General features: G+C 43.7%; 1 protein-coding gene across 3 annotated transcripts in view; it reads left to right on the forward strand.

Annotated features, from left to right (window-relative positions):
- Window positions 1-21,200, forward strand: part of sptb (spectrin, beta, erythrocytic) — a 29,930-nt gene that overhangs the window by 2,336 nt on the left and 6,394 nt on the right. For all 3 annotated transcript variants that reach the window (XM_029460598.1, XM_029460597.1, XM_029460596.1), the window contains exons 2-27: window positions 5,003-5,154; window positions 5,266-5,439; window positions 6,669-6,766; window positions 7,827-7,907; window positions 8,070-8,185; window positions 8,325-8,437; window positions 8,521-8,708; window positions 9,164-9,281; window positions 10,109-10,267; window positions 10,855-11,157; window positions 11,244-11,394; window positions 11,673-12,543; window positions 12,702-12,839; window positions 13,310-14,069; window positions 14,327-14,529; window positions 15,236-15,326; window positions 15,726-15,872; window positions 16,083-16,349; window positions 16,799-17,023; window positions 17,772-17,861; window positions 18,395-18,685; window positions 18,993-19,123; window positions 19,378-19,582; window positions 19,961-20,184; window positions 20,420-20,570; window positions 20,824-21,068. In XM_029460598.1, the coding sequence (XP_029316458.1) occupies window positions 5,003-5,154; window positions 5,266-5,439; window positions 6,669-6,766; window positions 7,827-7,907; window positions 8,070-8,185; window positions 8,325-8,437; window positions 8,521-8,708; window positions 9,164-9,281; window positions 10,109-10,267; window positions 10,855-11,157; window positions 11,244-11,394; window positions 11,673-12,543; window positions 12,702-12,839; window positions 13,310-14,069; window positions 14,327-14,529; window positions 15,236-15,326; window positions 15,726-15,872; window positions 16,083-16,349; window positions 16,799-17,023; window positions 17,772-17,861; window positions 18,395-18,685; window positions 18,993-19,123; window positions 19,378-19,582; window positions 19,961-20,184; window positions 20,420-20,570; window positions 20,824-21,068 (5,692 nt within the window). The remainder of the gene's footprint in view (window positions 1-5,002; window positions 5,155-5,265; window positions 5,440-6,668; window positions 6,767-7,826; window positions 7,908-8,069; window positions 8,186-8,324; window positions 8,438-8,520; window positions 8,709-9,163; window positions 9,282-10,108; window positions 10,268-10,854; window positions 11,158-11,243; window positions 11,395-11,672; window positions 12,544-12,701; window positions 12,840-13,309; window positions 14,070-14,326; window positions 14,530-15,235; window positions 15,327-15,725; window positions 15,873-16,082; window positions 16,350-16,798; window positions 17,024-17,771; window positions 17,862-18,394; window positions 18,686-18,992; window positions 19,124-19,377; window positions 19,583-19,960; window positions 20,185-20,419; window positions 20,571-20,823; window positions 21,069-21,200) is intronic.

A 21,200-nucleotide genomic window follows, 5' to 3' on the forward strand; every position in this document is an offset into this window, starting at 1 on the left:
AATGTGAGTCCATTTAGCAAACGCTCAGACAATTCATCTTGTCATGAGCAAGCGTGTGAAGAAAGCCGACAAGATGTTTCATCTAAACTCTTAAAAAAATAAAAGACATGGTGTCATAGAAGACAGGTAGCACCGGCAGGGCCATGACTCAGGCATGTAGCGGAGTGCTGCACCGGGACACATCCAGTCAGAGCTGACTGAGGGAAAAGACGGCTCAGGCCGTGTACAGGGAAAATCCATCAGCATGAATAAGTCATTGGGCTTTCACTGGAGTCTAAGAGTGGAGGAGAGATTACACAGTAAAAGCATGTGAAACAGAGGAATGTTTAGTAAGGCTGGCACTGATACGCAGGAAGAAGAAGAAGAAGAAGAAGAAGAAGCAGGGGAAGTTAGAAAAGCTGCTGCCGTCCAGCCGGTGTGTCAGAAAATATACGATTGCTGTACTTGCTCAAACATATTTAATTCATGTAAAAGCTCCGCGGCCGCTCATGTTGCCGCGCCACAAAGTACAAGCAAACATTAAACATACAGTAAAGTTGTGGTCAGCCCTTCGTATGAACTATTACAGCTGCTCATGTATTTATGAACAGCACCTAAATGTATAAAAAGCCGAAGTCTTCATTTCAGCTCCAGTGCTGCCATAAAAAGTGCATACTACTTGTACACCAACTTTGTTAGGAAACCCTAAAGCGAGGCTAGCTGAAGCTAACTTCTTGTAGATGTATATTGCTGTGACACTTGTGTTAGTGTTAAAGTATTTAGCATGTCACAGATCACCGGGAGACGTGCTCCTGTTCCTGCTTGTGGTCCCATCCCGCTAGTTTCATCAGCCAGTTGCTTTAGTTCGACCCTAACCCTAACTCGAGAGAGAATCTTTGGAGATGTGTTCAGCAGAAGTTACCTAGTTCAATCCAATAAAAAGTCATGCACGATACTATTGTGATCTGCATATCACAAATAGTTTGCATGTTGTATTGATTCTCTGCCCACCTATAAAAAATAAATAAAAACCTCTCCTGGAATTTTGAGTTTCAACAAAAGTTGGTTTTCAGACTAACCGCTGAAGGCTTTGTTCAGCAGCGAGCGCACACACACACACACACACACACACACACACACACACACACACACACACACACACACACACACACATAGAGAGCTGTTGTCACATCCAGCTTGTTGAACTACTCATCTGGAGACGACTCGGCGGGAAGCATGCAAGCAACCATCCCTCCGTCCTCCTCCCCCTCCTCCGTCCTCCTCCCCCTCTGTTGTCCCGTACTATCCTAAAAGGCCAGGAGCATCAACGTGCACGCTGTCTCCTCTCAAGGTCTCGTGATGCGAGATAATACGTGAGAGCCATGTGCACGTTTCAGGGACGTGCTTGTAAAAGTCCTCTGCAGGCAGCAGCCCAAATAGTTCAGAAAGCATCCGTCGCAGGTTTTTACTGCACGTCTTGTTGACATTTCTTTTTGTCTCTGCTGACAGATTGTTCCAAATCAACACTGACGTTCCCTCTGGAGCTTTAAGTTATGTGCATGTTTTAATTGCCATTACTTTTTCATGTTCCTGGTAATCCGTGACGACGTAGCGTGCTGTTGTTCTGCTGAGGGGAGCAGAAAAAGCATGATTTATTTACTGTTCTCTGCTGCACCATGTGTTTCCCATACCATAACCCCGGATGTCCTGTCTTTGATGATGCTGAGAATGGAGCTGCAGTTATATTCTGCTGCTTACTGGGTCATTTTCAGATACTGTAAGGTATCATGTTCTACTTTCCTGGTTGGGTCTCTGCTGATTAAACCTGAAAGCCTGCATCTCAGTCGCGCTCTCCAATACTTTCTGTCTGATCCATCTTGCCCTCCTCTCTCCTTCTTAACCTTTAATCCCGTCTCTTTAACCCCTCTTCTCTACCACCATTTTCCTTTCCTCCCTCTTCTTCTGTTCCTTGCTTGCTCTCCACAGCCTCGGGGTCTGAATCATTTATTACACGAGTCTTTAAGGATGCAGCCCTTTGCACTCCACAGTTTGCAGTCATATTTGGATTCAGGAATAAACAGGGAAAACTGTAACAGGCAGAACAAGGGGAAGTCAAGAGATGCAAGATGGGACGAAGGAGAGGAACATGTCTCAGCGGTGGTTGACCTGATACACTTTAAGGAGCTGTGTGTGTGTGCGTAAGTGTGTGTGTGTGTGTTGGGTGCTGTGGGAGCAATCAAGCTAACTGTAGTCAGGTTGCATCGTCCTTCTGTCCTCCTTGCTCCAGATTATTCTAAAAAAACTCTTCTAAGAGCTTCAATAAAAACAACAACATGTCTACTCGGGCTGCAGCTAATGATTATTTTCATGATAAGATCAATTATTTGGCCTATAAAATGTCAGCAAGTAGTAAAAGAAACTACTGACGTGTTCAATAAAAAACATTCACATTCAATATTCCCATTTTAAAAGATGAGACCGGTGAATTTATACAATTCTACAGATTAATAAGATTGTTGCAGACCGATAAAACCACCGATAATTAACAAGAAATTGCAGTTGAGAGATGTCTTCTTTAGAGATGCTGCCTCTGCAATATAGTTTGTTCACAAGAAAACACCGACAAGCTGATTTAATTATAAAATATCCTGCTCAGTCCAGATGTTGGACACCATGTTTTATTCTGCTTTATGTTCTGTGTTTAATAGGAGAAGGTTCAAATCATGCAGGGCACTTTATATGCTTACTAAATGCAGATGCAACCCCCGGTGACAAGCACACGCCCACTCGCACCACCCCCGTTCCCATTCACACTAAGTGTGTGCACACACAGAATAAACAGAGTGTGTAGTACATTGGGTCATGCTGACATATGGTGCCATTAAAAAAAAAAGAAACGGTTTTATTTTTTGCTGTCGAGTAGGAGGCATATCTGCCGTGCGCTGAGATGGGATTTTTTTTAAGTGTGAGCCCGACAAGATGTGTCACCACGTGGGCAGCGCTCATCTTCCCAAAAAAACCCGTCCGAGTCTGACGCTCGAACTCTCTGCTCCTCTCCGCCATGTCATCCCTGAGTTCTCGGGCAACTTTGCAAGTTGAGGAATTTCAGCTGTAGATGCTGTACACCTACGCTTAACTATGCAGCGACCTCGTTTGTGATTACTTTATATGTATATGTGATGTGATTATGCAGCAACACTTCTCTAGGGTGAGAAGAGACGAGGAGACATAGATGGTTAAAGTGAAGCATCTGTTTTGTGCTGTTGTGTATCGAATGTGCAGCAGGCCTGTTTACAAAGCACCGAAGTCGTATCAGTAATCATGTATCAAGCACGGCTGAGTGTTTAGCGCCAATAATGAGTCTTCCTGCTCCAATTATAGAGCAAAAAGGTCAAAAGTTTTATTGAATTTTAGGATATCTAACACCAAAAAGAAGGGAAAGGTAACTAAATGTATAAAAAAAGACATGTGCAGTAATGTGGTGGGACAGGGACAGTTTCCCTGCCTTGCTCAGGGGTACAATGGTGGCAGCCTGGTATTGAACCTTCAAGTGTTTTGTTTGGAAGGTGTACCTCTAGACCTCTAGACCTCTAGACCATCACCACCCCCATATACAGCAGGTATAACGTGACTGGTCCACATATTTTAAAGTGGCCTCATTTGAACTTATCCCCACTTGACACAAGTGTAACGGTGAAGCAGCAGTGTGACGAGCTTGACCATTTAATTGACTTTAATTGAAGTTTACGGACATTGATGGATTACCGCCCATAGGCCCGAGGAGACTGTTGGAAAGTCACAGAGCTTTTAATATTTATCTGCCAATCCAAGATTTGTTTTTGATTAGTTTTCACAGCATACTTTAGAAAAGCTTAAAGAAAATATAACTTGTTTGATTGATGAGTCCTGTTTAGTTTAATAATATCTGTGGAGAGGAGCGTCAGTGAGGATCAGTTGCGGCAGGAAGGAGTCAGACGTCCTCTCATCTCCGGCGTGAACTAAGTTAAGGTGCCGTTTCTGAATCGACAGCAGCACCTGCGAGTTCTGGTTTATCTGCAGAATGTCAGTCTGAGATTTCACAGTGTCGGTGCCAATCACTAGAGGACACGTCTGGGCAGAGGTCATACGCTACTTATCACTGACCTGCCCTCGCAGCTTTCCAAATGTTGATGAAATCTAGTATTTTGATATCTGCTCACACTGCGCTGGTTACTATCTGAACCCGCCAAAACTACAGGATATAAAATAGATGAAATGTATGATATGAAAAAGACTTTTTCTCTTTGCCTTCAGAAAAATGTGTTCATTAAAGTCTGGATCAAGTGGGTCAGAAGTGTCAAGCCTTCACAGACAGTTTCTGTGGAGGCATTGAATGTATGACCCTGCAGTATTGATCTATTCTCTCTCTTCTACTTTCTCTCAAGTCTCTCCCCGCTATGTTTTCCGTTGCTCTTCTTGTGCACGTGTTTCCCCTCCCGAAATGTTCAAAGTTCTTACATTTTAAATGTAAATCTGTGCACGGCAGAGGAAATAAAACGGCTTTTGTCTTGATGCATGTTTTACGATACAAACTGCTGTACCATAATGAAGAATAAAGAAGGTCAGTCTGCGGTCTTGCTCCTGTGTAGGAGGGTTTGTTGTGCGTGCCCAGGGGCCCATTGGTCCGTGGTTATGTAAATATGAAGGCAGAAATACTGTTATTGGGTGAGTTGGATGAAATGAGAGGAGCCACAGAATCATTTCTGATGTTCTGTTTTCGCTGTAAAAGCTCACTATCTAATATAGATAACTGGGTTAGTCCAGGCTGTATTTTCTCACTCAGCGTAAAGCTTAACTCTGCGCTGAGGATTAATTTAACTATTACGACTTCTCTGTTTCCAGAGCAGATTCAACTCCATCTATCCGAAGAGCCCTTGAGCAGGATTTAATCCCCACCAGCTCCAGTGGTGCTGTTCTGTAGATGTGAAAGTGTTTAATTATTCATGGAGCTCATGTTCTTTCTTTAACTTTGTGCTCCCATCAGATGAGCGCGAGGCAGTTCAGAAGAAGACCTTCACTAAATGGGTCAACTCGATCCTGTCCCGGGTCGGCTGTCGTATCTCTGACCTCTACCTGGACCTGCGGGATGGACGCATGCTCATTAAACTGCTGGAGGTGCTGTCTGGCGAACGACTGGTACGAAGCTCCCTTGTTTCATTTCTCTCTCCTTCTACACTCTTTGTATTATCCCTCTCTCTCTCTCTCTCTCTCTTGTGATCACTTTATAATTTCCTTTTTGGTCTTCAGCCGAAACCCACTAAGGGCCGAATGCGTATCCACTGTTTGGAGAATGTGGACAAGGCTCTGCAGTTCCTCAAAGAGCAGAGGGTCCACCTGGAGAACATGGGCTCCCACGACATCGTCGACGGAAACCATCGCCTTATCCTCGGCCTCATCTGGACCATCATCCTGCGCTTCCAGGTAACCTGAGACCTGAGACCTGAGATATATATAATATATATATATATATATATATATATATAATATATATGTACAGTCACAATTCCTTTAATTATGTCCCTCATCACAATAAGATAAGACTTTATTGATTAAGTTGCAGCAGTGCAATAAACAAGCTAAAGAGGTTGTAAACAGAGAAAGAACTATTTAAAAAATGGTGAATACAACTAAATAATGATAATTATGTACGGTACAAAACTTAAATATGTGCAGAGTTTAGTAGTTTAACTCTACAAGCCTTATTGAGGTAGAAATGTGACTCGTTAAGAGTCATATAGAAGTAGATTTCCCACCACCATTACAGTTCTGGTGTGAAAACTCACTTTATTATGCTAACATAGGAGGTTGCATAGATACAATCACAGTGTTTTTATTTGCATTTAGTGTAGAAGCTGCTGTGATTTGATAGACAAGTCTTTGATTACCTGTTATTCAGGTGTGTGTGTGTGTGTGTGTGTGTGTGCAGCACAGAGTCTGGCAGCCTTGGGATGTTTTCGACTTTCTCTTTTTCCTCGAATGAGATGCCTTCAGGTTCCAAACATTATTATCTGCTGTAAGAAGCACATCCAAACATCAGAACATGTCTGTTTGACTCTTTTTATCTTCTTGGAGGGGGCATGTATTTATTTTTAATTTGACAGCAACACTGTTATTTTTAGACACGTTACTTCAAACAATATGGCCTCCTGCATTATTCAGCCTTTTCAAATAATAAGAAAAGATTTGACTTAGTCCTCATGTCTGTATCTTTTCAGTCTGCACGAACCGAGGGGAACCAAAGCTGGCTAAATTTAGCCGTCTCTCAGGGCCTGTCTCTCAGATCACATCACTGCTAATTACTGGCTCACTGTGTGGGAAAATAAGAACTTAAATGATTACCAACCCTCCTATCAATGGAGAATCCAGTTGGCTAATAGCATCGATGATATATCACTCGAGATTAGTCTTGTTGTGCACAACTAAAAACCTCACAGTGTTTCTGTAAGCTATAATGAATTATGTATTTCAAAGGGGTATTTGTGCCACTTTGCCAAAAACGTTTCCCTACTGATGCATCCTATTAGCGACATGTTACCATCAGTTCGGTTCCTGTTCTCTGCTGTGAATTGTTCTTGTTTGATTGCAAACCTCACAGCCATTAGTTACGTTTCATTATTTATCATCCAGCTGCGCTTGTTGTTTTTAATCAGATCCAGGACATCATTGTGGAAACGGGCCAGGCGGACAAGAAGGAGACGCGCTCAGCCAAGGACGCTCTTCTTCTGTGGTGTCAGATGAAAACGACGGGGTAAGTGGGAGGTTTAAACTTTACCGTCACCGAGCTGGTGTTAATATCTTTGGGGAATTAGTATGGGAATCCACTCCTAACCCTAACACTGAATATTTTAGTGGTTTAAAGATGTTATTTTGTGTGTGTCTTCAAATCCAAAACCTTTTTTAAAGCGTTAATATTTGATTTTATGTTCTGTGCTACTCTGCACCTGTATTATTTTAATTTTCTAGGTTAATCTTTTTGTATTTAATTTGTTATGTCACGCATCTTTGAGCATCTTGAAAAGTCTTCTATAAATAAAACGAGTTACTATTTTTAGTATTTCAGTTTTTATTGTTGAAAGTGAGTCACAGCAACTACTGTTTTCAGTGTTATTGTAATGTTTAATAAAAACGTTTTTCTCTACAGTTTAGGTGTTTGTCCATTTTAAAAAGAATATAATGTTAAACATTACAGAATATATTCATTAACTGTAAAGCCATAAATGGTTTGATAACAGTTTGGTATTTTTGGAAATGCAATCATTAGCTTTTTGCAGAGAGTTAGATGAAATGATCGATGTGAAGTTACCGCTAGCAGAAAGCTAGCTTAGCTTAGCATGAAGACTTGAAACTGTTAGCCTGGTTCTGTCCAAAGCTAACAAAATCCACCGACTCAAAACTCACTAACTAGCATGTTTGTGTCATTTGTATTTAAATAAAGTGTAAAAAACAAGATGTTTTTGGGGTTATGTGCTGGTTGTTGCTGTTTCCGTCTCTCCAGTCTTTATGCTGACTTAAGCTAACCGACTACTGGCTGTGTAGATTCATATTTACCGTACACACGTGAGAGTGGTATTGATCTTCTCACCTAACTATCTGTAGGGAAAGCAAATAAACAATTATTTAAGGTTAAAGGTCTTTATTTCCCAATCTTTGCCTCTAAATATTGCAATCTTCTGAGCAAATCATAAGCTGCAAGAGGTTCATAACGTGTTGAGAAGCAGAACAGATCCCAGACGTTGATTTAAAACAGGAGCTTCTCAGCAATGTCCCTGATGTTCAGTCAATGACGTCTCCTGCCCGTTGTTTTACAGATATCTCAATATCAACATCAGAAACTTCACCACCTGCTGGAAAGACGGCATGGCCTTCAACGCTCTCATACACAAACACCGGTAAGGAGAGATGAATGGCCAAATCCACTTTCACCAGCTCTGAAATGTAAACAGGACAGGAAGCCCGTCTGCTCAGCGTCTCTCGTCCTCATTCTGCTTCTCCTCTTTCACCGTCTCATTTTCCTCTTTTGCTCTCTTACGCTCTCCATCTTTCCGTCTCAGACCAGATCTGGTGGACTATAACAATCTGAAAAAGTCCAACCCGACCCACAACCTCCAGAGCGCCTTCAACATAGCAGAGCAGCAGCTTGGCGTGACCAAACTGTTAGACCCCGAAGGCGAGTGACTGACGGAGGCTGTGCCTTCATGTAGAAATAAATGTTTATGAGCTTTAAGCCAGGTGGAAAAAAAGACCTCAGGACCAGAGATGGTCTCTGGCTAGGCTGCGACTGACTTGTCTGCCGTTTTGTTTTGTAGATGTGTTCACAGAGAACCCAGATGAAAAGTCCATCATCACGTACGTCGTGGCATTTTACCACTACTTCTCGAAGATGAAGCAGCTCGCCGTCGAGGGCAAGAGAGTTGGAAAGGTGAGATGGAAAGATGACGCGCACTCGGACAACATTTGTGAACGTAAGTTCGTTCCCTGATTGTCTTTGACCTCCATCTCCAGGTTCTGGATCACGCCATTGAGACGGAGAAGATGATCGACAAGTATGAGACGCTGGCGTCAGACCTGCTGCCGTGGATCGAGCAGACCATCGTCGTGCTGAAGAACCGGAAACTTGCCAACTCGCTGACTGGAGTCCAGCAGCAGCTTCAGGCCTTCAACACCTACCGCACTGTAGAGAAGCCGCCCAAGTGAGTGGAGCTCACACACATCACATTTCTGTTCTAATCTATTCTCTTTGTCCAGAGTTTCCTCAAGACTTACCTTTAAATATATTAAGCACATTTCAATACAATGCAAACCGTATCAAACAGTTTGCAAATAGCCGACGTTACAACTAAATTATTAGCTTTAATATTTTGTTTTAAAATTGTTTGATATGTTGTTGATTTTGAAATTTAAACTTAAAACTGAAATTAAATTAAATTAAATCAAATTAAATTAAATTAAATTAAATTAAATTAAATTAAATTAAATTAAATTAAATTAAATTAAATTAAATTAAATTAAATCAGTCACTGTTTCCAATTAAAAAATAAATAATAATAAATAAAAAATAAATAAAAACCATATCATTCTAAAATAAATATTTTCATTTCCATATTCAGTGCAATCCAATCCAATGCATTTGTCTTTGTTCTTTAAGGTTCCAAGAGAAAGGAAACCTTGAAGTGTTGCTGTTCACCATCCAGAGTCGGATGAGGGCCAACAACCAGAGAGTCTATACGCCTAAAGAGGGCGCCCTGGTGGCGGAAATCAACAGGGTGAGAAGGATCATGCTTTTTTTTTCCTTCCGATAAATATTATGATTATTTTCTCGATTAATTGCGTAAACATTTGGTCTATGAAATATCAGAAAAAGCAGGTTTTGTCCAAAACACAAAGATATTTAGATTATCAAATAAAACAAAGAAAAGCCACAAATCCTCACAATTAAAAGGGGAATTTTGGCATTTTTGGCATTTTTCAAAAGACAAAAACATATTCAAATGTTGAATTCATTATTAAAATAAATGAACAAATTTAATAAAAACAATGTTAGGCTTCATGTGAAGTCTGTCTGTGGTTTGTGCAGCGCACTGTCCCGAGGCAACAATCAAACCCCAAATTAATTGAATTATACTGGTGAGATTAAAATGCAGTTCAGTAAACTGTAACAAAAAAGGCAAGTTTTGAAGAAAATAAAGATCTGACAGCAGTGCAGCCACAAGAGAAGAAAAAAGAAAGAGCGAAACACAACAAGTCACTGACACAGGAAGGGTTGGGATCGATTTCCCTCTGATATGACTTAACAATAGATTTGAAACAAATAGTTGATCGGACAAAACAAGACATTTGAAGACAGAACCTTGGGTGTTTTCCACTAGTTATTTGACATTTTATAGACCAAATGGTTAATTGGAAACAAAAACGAGGGAATAATCCACAGATTGATGGATAATAAAAATACTTCCCAACTTCAGGAGTGGTTTCTAACCCTGTCGCTGACATTCACCTCTGACGTCTTTGTTGATGGGATCAAGTAAATAACTTCTAAAGTGGAAATAGAAAGCATCCAATACCAATAACACAAACATCATCTCATCATCAGGCCTGGGAGCGTCTGGAGAGGGCGGAGCACGAGCGGGAGAGCGTCCTGAGAGACGAGCTGATCAGACAGGAGAAGCTGGAACAGATGGCGAGAAGATTCGCAAGGAAGGCGGCCATGAGGGAGACCTGGCTGCTGGAGAACCAGAGACTCGTGGCTCAGGTAAGACATCTCTTGAAAAAGGTCCTGATCTCAATTAGACAATTACTCGTGCGAAGTTTTACAGTATTTTCACTTATTAAATGGCACAGCAGGTTGTTTGCACACCTGGTTATTGATGATGAAACAGGCAGCCACTAAGAAATCGAGAGATGACAACAACTAAAAAGTGAAAGTTACATTTTCTTTAACTTAGTGCATAAAGTTAGTTAGAGAAGGGTAAAAAGAAATGCATCTGTGTGGAAGTATTACAATAGTTTTTGAGCTCTAGTAGCTTTGTCTAAGTGTTTTTCTTTGATTGGTTCCTTGTTTAGGATGCACATGCGTGGCGTTTCCTGCCGATGGTTTTACAGTATTACACTGATTTATAGTAATGCACCAAGATATGCTGCAATGCGCCACCAAAGGCAGAGTAGAAGAAGAATGCAAGCTAGTAAACATGGACGTATACAATGCTTGATTTAAAATACTTAAAAGTCAGCTTTTAGAATGTTAAAATGTAATTTGAGTAAAAGGACAGAAGCATTATTAGCTAAATGTACCTACAGTTAAAGTTTAAAGGTTTATAAACCCCTCTCTCCTCTCCTCAGGATAACTTTGGTTATGACCTGCCAGCAGTGGAGGCAGCGAAGAAAAAGCACGATGCCATCGAGACGGACATCTCTGCGTATGAGGAGCGTGTTCAGGTCTTGGTGAACATCTCAAAGGAGCTGGAGTCTGAGCGATACCATGACACTAAACGCATCGACGTGCGAAAAGACAACATCCTGCGCCTGTGGGACTACCTGCAGGACCTGCTGACGTCTCGTAGGGCGCGTCTGGATAAAAACCTGACCCTGCAGAGGATCTTCCAGGAGATGCTTTACATCATCAGCTGGATGGATGACATGAAGGTACAACACAGGAGGCAATATTCATCGTCTAATAAAGTTTATTATCTAGACACCAAACTGATCAGACCGATGCCTCCTCTCTTTAGGCTCGCCTTCTGCCTCCTGACCTTGGGAAACACTTGCTTGAAGTGGAAGACCTGTTACAGAAACACGCTCTGTTGGAGAATGACATCGCTCTGCAGGCGGAGAGAGTGCAGAAGGCCAGTGCTGCAGCTCTCAAGTTCGCCAACGGAGATAGTAAGTGCAGTGGCTCATCATGCCCCTCGCTCCTGGTTTTGTTAGGGATCAGGACACTAAAGGGATTGCAGGCCATGGACCTTCATCAGGACCAAATATTAAACTTTGAATCCTTTTTTAAGCACCTGCAAAAATGTGTCCGTAGCATTAAGTATGGAAAACTGTTATCATCAAGTGCTTTGTCTGGTCTTGTTTACATATTCTTTGATCGGCATTAGCTCAGTAGATATAATATTAAATGTATTTAACAATTATAATGTCCTTCATTTGTTCCCCAGGCTACAAGCCATGTGATCCTCAGGTGATCCGTGGCCGGGTGCAGCACCTGGACTCGTGCTACCAGGAGCTCTGTGCCCTGGCAGCCCAGCGGAGGGCTCGCTTGGAGCAGTCCCGCCTCTTCTGGAACTTCCTGTGGGAGGTTGCGGAGCTGGAGAGCTGGATCAGAGAGAAGGAGCACATTTTCTCCTCCTTGGATTATGGAAAGGACCTGACGAGCGTGCTGGTGCTCCAGAGCAAACACAACGCCTTCGAGGACGAGCTCGGAGCCCGCCACGCCAACCTTGACCAAGTCAAGTCCGAAGGAGAGAAGATGATCGAGGCCAAGCACTATGGCTCCCCGAAGGTTCAAGAATGTATGGACGACATCAAGAGGCAATGGCAGCAGCTGGAGGAACTGGCTGCGTTCAGGAAACAGAACCTCCAGGACACCCAGAGGTTCTTCCAGTTTCATGGAGACGCTGATGAACTCAAGGCCTGGTTGCTGGACACAAAGAGGCAGATGAGCAGCGATGACGTGGGCCACGACGAGTACACCACCCAGCGGCTACTGAAGAAGCACAAGCACCTGAAGAATGAAACAATCAAGAACGGAGCCACCATAGATGCTCTATCCAAACAGGCCTATGCGCTGCCAGAGGAGCTACAAAACACCCCTGATATCCAGAGACGTCTGAAAGACATTAAGGACCTGTACATGGAGCTCATGTCTCTGGCCGACCTGAGACAGAAGAAGCTAGATGACGCTATGGCCCTGTACACCATCTTCAGTGAGACAGACGCTTGTGAGCTCTGGATGGGCCAGAAGGAGACGTGGTTGGTGGGTTTAGAGGTGCCTAAGAAGTTGGAGGATCTGGAAGTAGTACAGAATAGGTAAACAGAACATATGATGGTATTAGTCACTCCTGAATTATTTTTTTGTACATAGGTCTAGATTTAAACCTGGAGATGAGAGTTCTTGTATCCCGGTCTTTACGCGTCTTGTGCATTGTACCCTTTTTAATTTTAACTGGCACTTTTCTTGTTTTCAGGTTGAGCATTCTAGCTCAAGATATGACAAATGTTCAGTCGAGAGTGGATGACGTCAACAAAGCCGTGAAACAGCTTGAGGACAGCAGACATCCTCGCACAAGAGAGGTCAAAGAATGGCAGACGCGACTGAATAAGAGGTGCTTTGAATATATTATCTATTAATTATACATGTTATTTGTGCTTTAGAATTTAGAATTTTTATGTTTCCTGTTTTAGTAACTTTTAGTAATTTTGTATTATTCAAGGTTCAATTATTCACCTTGAATAATAGAGACAATAATAGAGACACTGTTCAATTGATGTACACTTCCAATTATCTTAAGTTAATTGCTAACACTGGGTTTCCAATAATAATTGAATATTAAATTATTGTATTAATTTACTTGAGTTAACAGTAAATGAAGCAGTTCATCCAAGGGTAATACTGCTTTTCCTAAAATAAAATAAAAAGTAAGAAATTACATAATTCTTTCCAGAAAATTAGGAAACAACAGATCTGTGAAAGAAAGTGTTACAAAGATATTTAGAGGGCTCACGGCAGGGTATGAAACATACCCTAAAATCTGATTTATGTGATGCAAACATTCAATAAATACCTCTCTCTCAGGTGGGAGGCCTTCAAGGCCATGGTGGAGGACAAGAAGAGGAAAGTGGATTCTGCTGTTAGTCTGAACAACTACGAGATGGAGTGTGACGAGACAGAGTCCTGGATCAAAGACAAGACACGAGTGATCGAGTCCACGCAGGACTTGGGCAATGACCTGGCAGCTGTCATAACCATCCAGAGGAAACTATTTGGCATGGAGAGAGATTTGGCCGCCATCGAAAACAAGCTTACCTTCCTGACGAAAGAGGCCGAACAGCTGGCTGAGGACCATCCGGAGAACGCTGATGAAATCTTGGCCCGCAGAAGGGCGCTGGACACGGCCTGGGACACGCTAAGACAGACCCTGAAAGACCGAGAGGACTCTTTGGGTGAGGTCAGCAAGTTACAGAGCTTCCTCCAAGAAATGGATGACTTCCAGTCCTGGCTTTTCAAGACCCAGAAGTCCGTGGCTTCAGAGGAAATGCCGGGCACGCTGCCGGAGGCCGAGGAGCAGCTCAGCCTTCACGACGCCGTGTGTGAAGACATAAACAACCACGAAGAGGACTATCACCGTGTGAGGGACACCGGTGTCCAGGTCACCCAGGGTCAGGAGGATGATCCTCAGTACCAGCAGCTGGAGCAGAGGCTGAACGGGCTGGACCGTGGTTGGGTTGAACTGCAGAAGATGTGGGACAGCCGTAAGGGCTTCCTGGAGCAGGGTCTGGGCTTCCAGCAGTTCATGAGGGATGGGAAGGCTGTAGACACCATCCTCAACAACCAGGTACTGTGCTTAGTGTTGGTACTTTTGAAATGAAGTTGCATTTGGACGTAGGGACTGCTCCTTGATATTTGTCTGGAAATATGCAAAACGAATTGTCTGCCTTCAAGTGGAAGCGTCATCAGCTTCCATAGAGTTGGTTTTTAATGATGGAGTTTGAGATGGAACAGGTGTTTAAAAGTTGTGGTATGGAGGAATGCAGCACGGTCAGATTGTGGTTGTGTGTCTCAAGAGTGTTTTTGTCTTTGCTTTGTTCCTAGGAGTACACGCTGGCCCACATAGACAAGCCCGACACCTTGGCTGGAGCAGAGACAGCTTTGAAGAAGCATGAGGACTTTTTGAGCACCATGGAGGCCAATGAGGACAAGATCGACGGCGCTCTGCAAGGCGGGCAGCGGCTGGTGGACGGCAACAACCTGTACTCGGGGAAAGTGCAGGACAAAATGGAGTCAATCCGAGACAGGTCAGTCGTTGTGTTTTGTAGTCGAGAGGATTTGAAGGAAGGGTTATTGAACAGTAGAAAACGATGATGATATTCTCGTACTTGTGAGAATCTTTGATGATTTCAACAACCTTTGGTATTGATCAGGAACAGATTTAGACTTAGAGGAGTCTTTGTTGTCTGTCTCTTTCCCACAATCACAGAACTTCTTGGTTTTGGTCAAAGAAAATGTTTATCTATGTTTTAATAAAAAGTTCTAAAATTACACTTGACACTTGACAGTTTGATAAATACTGTACGGGCCCTGATCTTATGTAGAAACATATCTGTTCAGTAACTTGTTCCCCTTCAGAGTTTCAACCAGCTCAGCGGTGGAACAGCTTTCTTATCCCTGTATCATTGTTGTGAACTAGAGGCGGCAGAGGGGGTATGGGAGCTTGTCCCATTAACTCCCACAATTCAGCTGGGTAGACAGGCGCCCGCAATAATGGATATTGATCTTTAAGTGAGAGCTTTTCCTCCCAGTGTGGTAGAGAAACAGATGACTGTTTTGGGTTACTGTGCCAGGTATTTTTCTGTGTGGAGGAGGAGCTCATAGTGATTTACGCTCTCTCGCTCGCTCAGCGTTACCTGTCACAGAGAGAGAGGTGCTGAATTAAAAGGTGAAGGAAGATGTGGTCGCTCTTGAGTTGTATTTTTAATCTATTTTCTTGTGTTTGACCTTCAGGCATAACAAGAATAAGAGAAGAGCCCAGGAGGTGTCAGAAAAGCTCGGAGACAACCGTGGCCTGCAGCACTTCCTGCAAAACACTCAGGATGTGAGTTCACCGACAGTTCACTGTTCATGTAATCACTGGATAACATCAATTACGCACGTTCATTATTAACTTAATTGTTCCTTCACAGAGACCTGACACCACAGTGTTGATTATTGTAGTCAATTTGCCGAACATACACTGTTTAAATGAACACAATGGTACTTCATTTCTTATATCTTCTCTACTTGGGATAGGGGTCCCATTTGGCTAATTGGTAAATGCTGTTTACAAAAGATAAAGAAGTAATTCCTGCTCGAAGAAAGTCACCTCTGCACAAATGTAAAACGCTGACGTTTCCATGACTTTCCCAAGTTGTTTTTTTATTACCGTGCATGCTGAAATCGATTTTATTTTTTTCACTAATCCCCGATGCTCGCCCTTCTCTTTCTGTGCTCGCAGCTGACCGTGTGGATCAACGAGAAGATGCTGACGGCTCAGGACATGTCGTACGACGAGGCCAGGAACCTGCACAGCAAGTGGCTGAAACATCAAGCCTTCATGGCTGAGCTGGCCTCCAACAAGGACTGGCTCAACAAAGTAGACCAGGTTTGTAACGCTGTTCATGAGAGAGGGATGCTGACACATCGGAGCACAGTATATCCACAGTCAGTGTAAAACCAAAGGTCGATCCGTCCCCAGTGTGTTGAAACTTTGTTTTTACAAAAGATTTCTAGCAGATACTTGATGCAGTTGTGAAAATAGTTTTTCCCAGTGGAGAATTTTGCAATAACTCTTCATCATCTCTCGGTGTTGCAGGAGGGTCAGGAGCTCATGGAGTCCAAGCCTGAGTTTGAGCCCATCGTGAAGGAGCATCTGGCCAAACTGCACGAGCTGTGGGACAAGCTGGAGTCCACCACCCAGGAGAAAGCCCGGCTGCTGTTTGACGCCAACCGCTCCGAGCTTCTCGACCAGAGCCTGACCGATATGAAGAAGTGGCTCGGGGGTCTGCAGCAGCAGCTACACAGCGGAGACGAGGACGTCAGAGACCTGACGAAAGCCAACATCCTGCTCAAGAAGCATCAGGTCTGCGTCTCAGTAGCATTTGACTGTATATGCTTCCGATGTGTTTGCTTATTGTGTTTGCAATGCATTTGTTAAATCGTGTGTCGTTACAGCTCACCATGGGAGAGGAAACATTAAAGTTTTATCTGAGCTCTCTTTGTCTTAGCTTATGGGATTTCTTAGGATTAACTGTGAGAGAGGGAGCACCTGTGTCGGATCTGCCTTTTGTGTTTACTGTAAAATCTTATAAATCTAAATGTGAAAAAAGCATTTTATTCTTTGGAAAGGACAACCAGAACATCTTATGAATTGTATTTCAGTCGGTGTTGCTTTGGTAAAACTAAAAAAAGTTTAGTTTGACACAAACGACAAGACAAACAAACTTTTGGTTCGGTTCCGCTCCACTACATCCTGATTAGGTTCTTGAAAGGCTATTTATCTTTTTCTGTAATCGTATCTCCCCGTGCCAGATGACGGAGAACCAGGTGCGTAACCGGACGCGGGAGCTGGAGGAGCTCCAGGAGGCCGTCAGCAAGCACGGCGGAGGCAGCGAGGACCAGCCGGAGCTGGAGGCCGAGCAGCAGGCCCTGCAGAGAGACTTCCAGCAGCTCCTCACACCGCTGGCCCAGCGCAGGGGCAAGCTGGAGGCGGCCAAGGCTGTGCACCAGTTCTACAGAGACCTGGCCGATGAGCTTGTAAGCATGGATCCAATTTCAGAGCAATATTAAAGTGTTGAAACTCCCCACTCTCACAAAATGATAGATAGGACAGAATTTGAATAAAGGAGCTGGATTAATGTTGGCTTTTGAATGACGGCAAGATAACACCTTTCGGGAAATATTAAAGCCTGAACTTCAGAGGGTCCCCCCCCCCCCCCCAAAAAAAAAATGATAGCTTATTAATTTGGAAATGAAGTTTCAATTATAGTACGTACACTTAGTATGCACGGCAGTGAGACCACCAGCTCTCTCCATGAAATTGACTCTGCAGGTGAATCTGGGTAAAAAGCGTTAATCCTTTATTGGTTTCACGACTAAATCCACTTTAGTCAGGTGGAGGAGAAAGCTTAAAGAATGATATTTACTGTTTGAGATGTTGAAGACATTTTGTAAAAAGGGGTAACATTCAGTACAAGAAAGAGAAAAGTCTCAACCTTTGTTATACTCTGTGTGCATCTGAGATCTGTCAAACTGTTCCTCAGCAGAAAGTCCCAACTTTTCTCTTTTCATCGTGATAATCCTGTTTTTCTTCTTCTTCTTCTTCTTCTTCTTCTTCTTCTTCTTCTTCTTCTTCTTCTTCTTCTTCTTCTTCTTCTTCTTCTTCTTCTTCTTCTTCTTCTTCTTCTTCTTCTTCTTCTTCTTCTTCTTCTTCTTCTTCTTCTTCTTCTTCTTCTTCTCTTCTTCTTCTTCTTCTTCTTCTTCTTCTTCTTCTTCTCTCTCTCAGCTGTGGATTGAGGAGAGGATGCCTCTGGCGATGTCCCAAGAGCACGGCCACAATCTTCAAACTGTGCAAATGCTGCTGAAGAAGAACCAGGTGAGGGGTTTTCTCTGTGAGAAGAGGGTTGTGGGAAGCTCTACTTGTAAATTCTTACTTTAAAAACAAAGAATTCCATCATCAATTAATGTGACATTATTTTCTTGGTTAATTGCTCTGATTAAGGTCCCAAATTGACATTTCCAAATTGCTAATTTTGTAGGATTAACAGTTCAAAACCCCAAGAGGTTCCTTACAATTATATATTTTACAAAGAAAATTATATATTTAATTTATTTATCTTTATTTAGAAGCGAGTTATTGATCATTTTTCACTGTTTTTGCTTGATAAATTACTGAAACAATAAATCAATTATCATGTTATATTAGACCAAAACCAACTGTGACACGTTTCAGCATCAAGCCTTCGTCAGGGAGTGAAAACACTTAGTTTGTTTCATTCCGTATATATCACAAAGGTACACGTGACTGATGTGTGATCTTCTTTTAAAATAGTTTAGAGCCACTTGGACGCCATCATATCGTCTGTAGTGCGATGCTGTACACTCACTGTCTCCTTCTCTGTCCATCAGACGTTGCAGAGGGAGATCGAGGGCCACGAGCCTCGCGTCGACGAAGTGCTCGAGCGAGGAAGGACGATGGCGGCGGCCGCCAGCGCAGAGGGCAGACCGGAGGCACAGCGAATCGCCAACCAGCTGAGGGAGCTGGAGGAGGCGTGGGCCCGGCTTCAGGACGAGATGGCCAAGCGCAGGGAGAGGCTGAGCGGCTCCAGCTCGGCCCAGCATTACTACAACGACGCGGAAGAGGCCGAAGCCTGGATAGGGGAGCAGGAGCTCTACATGATCGCGGATGAGAAGGCCAAGGTGAGGAGACGAGCGGGTGATGAATCAGATGTGACCGCAGACGTCTGAAACAGATCTTATTATCTAAATCAAAACAAGGCATATCATGTTGTGCAAATAACAAGTGGCCCTGTATGCATTAACTTCATTACATGGTTTGACTTTCCTTCAATTAAGTTGACACGCTTTTATTTTTACAAGTGGCGCCCTCTACTGAGAGCTCATTTGGAGTATCTTGTTTTGCTTTGATGTGCAGTCCCCCCTCCCTTTTATTGTGCATCATTTCATAGCTATCTTTCCACCTCCACCTCTTCCTCCATCTCTCCAGGACGAGCAGAGTGCCATGCTGATGCTGAAGCGCCACATGGTCCTTAAGCAAGCGGTGGACGACTATGCCGGCTCCATTCAGAGGCTGGCTGACCGTGCCCAAACAATGTTTGCGGAGGACCATCCTGATGGGTTTGTGCTTGGATAATTTGATGTAAACACCGAAAGAAATGACATCTGAGGATGCTAATTCACTCATGTTGTCTCAGTCGGTTGTGGTTTTAGGGTGATAAGAGAGACGAAGCATATAAAGTGTGATTATTCCTGTGTCCTAATCACACGCCTCATCTAGAGTAAACCCAAATCCAATCTCTTTGCAATTTTCTCATTTTCTCCGAGTCCTCCCTGCGTCTCACTTCCTCCCTCCCTTTTTACTCGGCCTGCAGTGAGGAGATCATCAGGAGACAGGGCCAGGTGGATAAGCAGTACGCAGGGCTGAAGGAGCTGGCGGAGGACCGCAGGAAGAAGCTGGATCACACCTTCCACCACTTCCTGCTGAGCCGAGAGGTGGAGTACCTGGAGCACTGGATCACAGAGAAAGACATGGTGGCCTCCTCGCAGGAGATGGGCCAGGACCTGGACCATGTCACGGTATTATTCACGCACAAAACATGCACACACACACGCCATCATTAACATTATAGGACATGGAGAGAGGCACGAAATGAAAACTGGCTTTTTATCTTAAATACATAACAAAAGTGCGACTACTTCTCTCTTTGAGCAGCACAGGGGGGGTGGGATGCTTCTATATGAAGCAGGCTTTTATCTATTTGACTGTTTAGTTATTTAATTCTTATCATTTTTATTTCTTGTGCTTCAGTCTCAAACTGTTTTGCCGTTTACATTCGTCTCACGTTGCATGATTTCTTGGGTATGTAAGTCAGACGATGTTTTCTTCTGCCAACGTGCACATTGTCCTGCAGCTTTAAAACAAAATACAACTTCCATATCTTGTGTTTCATTCAGCGTCTGAGGGATAAATTCCGAGAGTTCGCACGGGAGACGGGGATGGCGGGTCAGGAGCGCGTGGACATGGTCAACGAGACGATAGACGACCTGATCGAGGCCGGCCACGCGGAGGCAGCCACCATGGCCGAGTGGAAGGACGCCATCAACGAGAGCTGGGCAGATCTGCTGGAGCTCATCGACACTCGCTCTCAGCTCCTCACTACATCTTACGAACTGCTCAAGTGAGGAAAACAGTCATGACGCACCACAAAGACGAAGTTATCTGCATTGATGGCGTTAAGATTTCATGTCTAATCCTGCAATGCAACATTACGTGTCCAATAACAAGCGATATTGAGCAACTAATGGCATCAAAGCAGAAAACATCTGGATAGAGCATCGCTGTCAACGAGTAGGATGATACATGTGACGATGATACACACAGGGTCTCAGACATCAATCCCTTTTTTATTTAAGGTACTTTGACGACGGGAAGGAGCTCGTGGCTCAGATCCATGACAAGCAGAAAGAGCTGCCCGATGACGTAGGAGAGGACTTCAGCAAAGCCGAGTCCTTCCACAGGATGCACGCCGCCTTTGAGAGAGACATCACCGCTCTAGGCAAACAGGTACAACACACTGGATCGGCCCTTTTACTCTGAGGGAACACAGCAGGCAGCGGCCAAGAGGCAAACTTTGAAGATTCATATCTAGAGGGAGGAGAGAGTGCTGCAGTATTTGAGCCATAAACAGGGTTTTTACAGTTGTTCTTAATCCCACGGCTCTGGGATGAACAACCAATTGATACAACCGCACAGCCGACACAGTGAAGGTCAAACATCCTCGTCATGATTTTTACTCCTGATTCTCCCCGTCCTCCAGGTTCAACAGTTCCAGGAGACGGCTTCGCGGCTTCACGCCCAGTACGCGGGGGGCCGAGCGGACGACATCCAGGCCACAGAGCTGGAGGTGGTCGACGCCTGGAAGGGCCTGCTGGACGCTTGCGACGGCCGCAGAGTGCAACTGGTGGACACGGCTGAGAAGTTCCGCTTTTTCACCATGGTGCGAGACTTGATGGCGTGGATGGAGAGCACCATCCAGCAGATAGAGACTCAGGAGAAACCCAGGTGAGCACCACTTATGTCAACATTTATTTCTAGGTTTCTTTTGTGGGTAAAGACAGATTAATAGTATCTCTTTAGAAGACTAGTACAGTATTTGTGTACTAGATAGAAGACACTGTAAACTTGTCATAACGT

The sequence above is a fragment of the Cottoperca gobio genome, chromosome 22, assembly GCF_900634415.1.
Source record: "Cottoperca gobio chromosome 22, fCotGob3.1, whole genome shotgun sequence".
Classification (NCBI taxonomy): domain Eukaryota; kingdom Metazoa; phylum Chordata; class Actinopteri; order Perciformes; family Bovichtidae; genus Cottoperca; species Cottoperca gobio.